At 28.2% G+C, this 6,579-nt stretch overlaps 1 protein-coding gene across 1 annotated transcript in view; it reads left to right on the top strand.

Moving 5' to 3' along the window:
* LOC106462611 (cytoplasmic tRNA 2-thiolation protein 2-like) overlaps positions 1-6,057 on the top strand; it is a 49,314-nt gene extending 43,257 nt beyond the window's left edge. The window contains exons 14-17 of the mRNA XM_022389931.1: positions 1,910-2,103; positions 2,456-2,510; positions 3,781-3,839; positions 5,912-6,057. Of these exons, the coding sequence (XP_022245639.1) occupies positions 1,910-2,103; positions 2,456-2,510; positions 3,781-3,839; positions 5,912-5,969 (366 nt within the window). The 3' untranslated portion in view covers positions 5,970-6,057. The remainder of the gene's footprint in view (positions 1-1,909; positions 2,104-2,455; positions 2,511-3,780; positions 3,840-5,911) is intronic.
* Positions 6,058-6,579: the final 522 nt, after the last annotated feature.

Below are 6,579 nucleotides of genomic sequence, written 5' to 3' on the forward strand. Positions count from 1 at the left end.
TTTTTTTTTTAGTTATCACAAACTTATTTTTCTCTGTTTTAATGTTTTAACATTTATTGTGGCTTCAGTCTGCTGGTGAAGAAAAAGAAATTAATTTTTCCTTACAATTAGTTTTCCTCAAGTGACCATCTACGGTGTTTTTAAACTATGTTTCTTTTAGTTAATTCTTTCAATTTAAAACAAAATTCCAACACAGAAGTGCTCATTTGGTGTGTATCAATTCATCTGTTTCTGTTGTTGATTGAGTAATGTCAAACCAACAGTTTGCTATTTAAGTTGAGTGTACAGAATCAGTCTTACATTTTTCAACATGTGAAAAACCTGTGTGATGGTGAACCTACTCACAAGAACTTTAAAATATTGTTTTCAGTCTGAAATATTGTGTCTGTAAAAGAAAACCCTTTTAATTCATCATATAAAAAGCAAAGTGGACCTTTATTTTTTTGAGTGGTGTTTACAGGCCATTCCATAGGGTTACCTATATCAGCATGATGTTCAGTACCCACAGTAATCTACTGTAAATGTGATGTACTAATCTCTCAAGAAGACTGGTATCAGGTCTATGTGACTTCTTTATCTTTGACTCACCACCTTAGTGTACAACATTCAAAACTGCATGGTTACAATGCAGCCAGTAACTCTAAATAAATTAGAAACACATACAGTTCAAAATATACATAGAATTAAAGTAAAAAGTTTTCCTTATTTATTTTGTACTTTTTGAAGTAAATCTAATAGCAAATATATTACATTTTCTTAACCTACTAAAATATTATATCCATGACTAAATACTCAAAACTGCTTAGAAACTAAAACACAAGGTGGAATTTGTTACTGAAAGTTAAAAAAATATTTACCCGAGTCTTTGAGTTTTTTTTGTCATTGCCTCTCAGGTGAGAGAGCTCCTAAAATACTTAAAAATGATCCCTATAAATATTTTAAATTCCTTTCTCTTTAGAGATTTTCTTCCTGTTCTGAGTACCAGAGGAGTTAGCATTTAACAAACTTCTTAACTGTTTTTAACACTGTCAACAAACTGTACATTAAAAGTCAAATATCTATCTATATGATTACTGTTTTCATAACAGCCACCAAGGAACCAAGTAAGCTGTTTAATGATAATACCAATGATCCTTCACTACCACCTAAATTAGTTATTATTTACACCTATAATAAAACAAACAGGTTCTTGAACTTAAAAACTAACAAATTTCTGAGTGTAAGAAATAACTTTAGAAATAATGTTTATCTTTCCCTTATACAATTTATAATGATTCAGGTAAATACTATTATCAGATTAATTAAGAAGAAACGTGACTTGTACAGTTGCTTGGGTGACTTGAACAAACCAGTAGTGGACAGTGACATTATCTTTGCTTCATTTATTATCTGTTCAAAAATTCCAGTTTGCCAGAACAATTCCTTTAGTTTATTCTTTTAACAAAGATATACATTTAAATGTCGAAATTATAACACCATTCAATCAACTTTTACTACCTTTATAGGTTATCTCTGCAATTTGGACCCTCTTATCAGGCAGTTGTCACCTTTGTATCATTCATGAGTACACTGGCTAAACTATCTATAAAAGCAGTATGGCAACTTATTGGCAGTTTCTTAAAAACAATGGTATAAACAGTTGCTTGCATCACTTACCCCCTTTGATTGGCTTTGTCTCTGATATGTTGTTTCAAGCTTTAGAAAATATTTCCTTTAAGTTCATCATTTGCAATTTAAACTAAAATACTTCATTTCCATTAAATAGTGGAAGTTAAATTTTATCAGTGGAGTAATGAATATTTTTGTTGAAAAACAAGTCGTAACTTTTGTCAGAAAAAGTTAACATAGTTTGCATAAAGGCTTAGCAATGCTTCAGATTTTACATTTATCTTAATTTTTCCTTTTGCAGTCACCTTTGGATACCCAAAATCCAAACCCTTCTTCTGCCCTTGAAGCATTAAATCTGTCTGAAAAGCTATCAAAAAATAAATCATCCTTCTCTTCTAACAAACTGGAAGATGATTTTAAAACAAAGTGTAATGTTCCTTGTCCCTGCTCTAAAAAAGATGAACCTTGTGAAAGAACAAACACAGAATTATTAAGGTATGTGAAATCTACCCATTTATAGGAATATATATATGAAAAAATAGTACATATACAAACAGTATTTGTAGTTTACAATTTTCTTTGTTTTACTTTGGGCACTTGTATCTTTCTTGGGTAGAATAAATGTATTTTGTATACATTTGTAGTCTCTGCATCAGAATTTAATTTAGTTTTTAAAAATACTTTTTAAGTATATTTCATATTTCTGAAATGTAATTATAGGATAAAGTTACAAAGATGTAAAATTACTTCAGGTTCCAATATCTTGAACATATTTTTACATAAAATTATACATTGTACTTTGACTCAAGTTCTTTGGTGTACAAAAAGTTTTTTTTTCCCCTTATAGTGATTATCTGCCTGAATACTTATGTTACGGGTGCAGGTTAATAATAAAAGACATGGTAAGATAATTTGTTCACAGCTTTTATGAAATTTTACTAGATAAAAAGGATGGTTGTATTAGATTATGTAGTGAGTTGGTCTAAAAAGATATTTAGATACTAATTAAATAGGATATTTTCAATGTTATGAGATTGTTAGTTCAATGTAATATAAAATTAAAGGTATAATAAATAAACAGATTTTCTCTATTTTAAAACACATGGAAATCAACCTCATATAGCATGTATATTTTCACATACATAAAAAAGTATGCTTTATAATAGTTGTTTGCATCTTCAGAATTTTAGCTTTCTGTCATTATTTCTGGTGTGCATTATGTCAATGATAAAATGGGATTATGGAAAATGTTCCAAATAATACTGTAACAAATAAAATTCTTATGAACCTATTTCAAATTAATATAAAAATCTTGTTTCATATTTTGATGACAGTATTTTAAGTGCTTTGTTCAAGATGGCATACTTTATTGATCAACATAAGCCACATCTAAGAAAATTCTCTGTGGCTCATTTTGTGTAAAAATGATTGTTGTTGTGACATTTAAAGCCTGTAAGTTCTGAATAATATATCCTGAAGGTTTCTAAAAAAAGCTGTAGTTGTGTATTTGAACATTTCTTCAGTAGCATTTTCTGTTACTGTATTGTATGTGATATATTTCCATTTGATTGCTGGAATTACATTGATTTAAAATGCTAAATTTTGAGATTTTCTAATCACGTACATAACTGAAACTGCTTTGTTTGAATGAGCATGTATTAGATATTTTCCATTATTTGAACATTAATATAATTACCTTAAAAATAAGAACAATCCAGGCTTTTTAGATGTACTCAAGAGATGATCTGTAAATTTTTGTACCCCCCCCCCTTTTATTTTCTTTGAATTTTTTATTTCTTAACCCAGTACTTTGAGTTAGTGAATTGTATTAGTAAGCTTGTGTATTGAAAATTTGAAGTTGCATATAAATTCTTAACTTGATTTGGGTCTTTCAGAAAAAAAATAGGACTAAAAAATGTAAAATCTTTGTTAGAGTAACCATCTTTTTATATAAAATTACAATATGATCCATTTTGGTGTTCTTCTTTACATGCTTATCATGATGAAAGGATCAAACTGACAAAGGTCACTAGTTTGTCATGAAGATATGTGTAGGTCCCTGTTTATATGCTATTGAAATGTTTATCAAGCACAAAAAATAATTGACACAGTTTATTGATAAAGTAACATTTATGTAGTACTCATAATTATATATTATTTTCCTTTATCCAGTCTGATGTTTCTTTATTGCCTTCACACCTCTTGTATGAAGCCCAGAAAGCAAAGCACAGGTTAGTAAAGCAAGTAAATCAGTATTAACCCTTTCCACACGGGTCAAAGGCCATGTCATTGTGTTTGTTGACTTGCATTCAAAATTTTATTGAACTACTGTTTTTTAAATTTATGTCAATAAGTTTGGTTTCAAACTGTAGATTATAATTTAAATCTTAGTATTATACATAATTTAATTTCTTAGTTTAAAAGTAAATATATAAAAAACAAACACACACCTAAACATCGATTTTTGTGTGTCACGTGGTATGTTGAATGCAGCACTGGTTCAAATTAGGTGTTTGTGATGTTTAGCTACACAGTTTATATTTTCATACAAGTTAGGAACTCAAATTACCGATATATTGACAAGCTAGAATATAAAATAGGAAACTCCTATCTTTTTTATTTGCTGAGATATTGCTCATGCACTGAATCAAGCACAGTGGCCCTGCTAACCTCATTTTTGTAAGTGCTCCTTTATTTTACACTTCTTTTTGTGACATGAATAACCAATTGAAAGCACAGAATGTCCCCCTAGTGCCATTTTTACACCATTTTCAAGTATTACGACTTCATCTTGTTCTTTTGATACAAAACTTCAAGGTGGTAGATTGAGTCTTTAGTCTGCTCAAAATTTCATATTTTTTAGACCCAAATACAGCTTAGTTACTGAGCTTGATAAATTATATGAATTCTAGAGTATCAATATAGTAATTTATGATTTTGATTATTCCAAATATATATACATAAAACCTAAAAAAAATTATTTCGTTTCACATCCTCAATTTGCAAAATTTTATAAGGCTTAGCAACCTATGACAAGCAGCAAACAAGTTCAAAGGTCATAATTAAAGAGATAATTGTTTGCTTTACTTCTTTATTTACTGTTCTGTGTTTAAGAAAAATAAGTTTAACAATTTATTTCTAAATAGTAAACATGTATGTACATATATAATGTATAATAATTGAAATGTGACTATCTTACAAAATACTAGTCCACTAAAACACAGCCAAGACAGCTTAAAGGTCAATATAATAAAAATAATAAATATATTATATATGTATAATGTTAAGGGATTTAAGCTATTAAGTCTAAACGTTTGTGTTTTCATGTTATAATTTGTAGTAATTTTAGAACAAAAAAGCCATAATTTATATTTATTTCCAAATTTTTTATGGTTATTATGAGATCAGTCAAATTGACCGAACCTGTACAGAGATTCGTAAGTGAAAATAACAGATAAGATATAAAGTTTTTCTTAAGACACATTTGATAACTATCTGGATATTATAAAGATTTTGCATGTGAGATTTGGAACTTTTCTGATGCATAAAAGTATTTTTAATCTTGAAATGAAAATTACCTTGCATGTTGGATAGGCAACGTGCGAAAAGAAAAACGGCATGAGCAAAACATTGCTTAACAAACCTTAAGACTAAAAAAATCTGATATTTTGGATATGAAAGCCTTTTAATGTTTACCAATAATTTTCCAAATTTTGTGAACATGTGCATACTAATTTAAAAGTTATAGCATGAAAACTATAACAAGCACAAAATGGTTACAAGGCTGGTCCAAGAGACCGAGCCCGTGCTGAAAGAGTTAATGCAATTTTTTTCTTTTTCACTATCTTAGACTTAAAGATATTAGCCTGGAATACTGAATTCACAACACATTTGAAAAAGTATTGGAATTGGCAGAAACCTTAAGAAAATAATATGAGCACATCAGCTAGCATATTTTAATAATTAACTTTCTGAACCAATAAAACATGTCTGTTAAATTATATCTAGACTGTGTTTCATACAATATACAAAAAGTTCTTAAAATATGTAATTATTACAATATGAAATCAGTTTTTAGAAAAAAAAATATTTTTTCATCAGTGTCTCAAGTTCAGTGTAAAAACTAATAGTATGTTGATGTGTATAGCTGATATTGATCTTTTGTACCTAATTATAAAATAATTATCTAACTGTAATCACTTAATTATTCAGTAGACAACTCCAGTCATTGTTCATTTCTGTAAATATTTTAATGTAAGACATTTATGACATCTTAATAGTAATCATGCAAAGTTTTTTTCAGAGCAAAAATGAAGGAAGATATTCAAGGTTTCCTCTTGGAAGGAAATGATGACATGTAGCAGAAATCCATATCTCACTTACTTTTATTTGTTTAATTTTAAGTGTATTTATGTAAATGATAAAAAAATAAACTTTTTATAACAATGATGTTAAACAAATCTTTTATATTACATCTTTTAAGACATAACACTTATGTCTCGAGTAATGTCCTTCATTGCTACTTACAAAACAAATAAATGTTATCAAAGTGTTTCTCAAAAACCATTTGGCGTAAAGTGCTGATATACTAATATTTTTTGTTGCTCATCAAGGTTTTCTGTATATCTATGTATTTGGTTTCTATAAGGTTTTCAACAAGACTAAAACAGTGTTAGTGCTTCAGCATATAGCTAAAATTTACATATACTTTTATTAATTTCAATGTCAGATTCTTAAAGAGGTTTAGCATTATGTATTATTGTTCAATTAATTCTCAAATTGTTGAACTTGGAAATTTCATAGATCTTGTCATTTTGAAAATAAAAAAAAAAGATTAAAACTAAACCCTATTTATACTGTATTTGTCTGACATAGAAAAGTTGGTTCATATCTGATATTCAATACTAACTTCAAAAAAGTAAATTGGGTTTTTCAAGGTTTCTTGTTGTTGGGCTTTTTCTCTACTAAGGC

This window comes from Limulus polyphemus, unplaced genomic scaffold, assembly GCF_000517525.1.
Source record: "Limulus polyphemus unplaced genomic scaffold, Limulus_polyphemus-2.1.2 Scaffold1207, whole genome shotgun sequence".
Classification (NCBI taxonomy): Eukaryota; Metazoa; Arthropoda; class Merostomata; order Xiphosura; family Limulidae; genus Limulus; species Limulus polyphemus.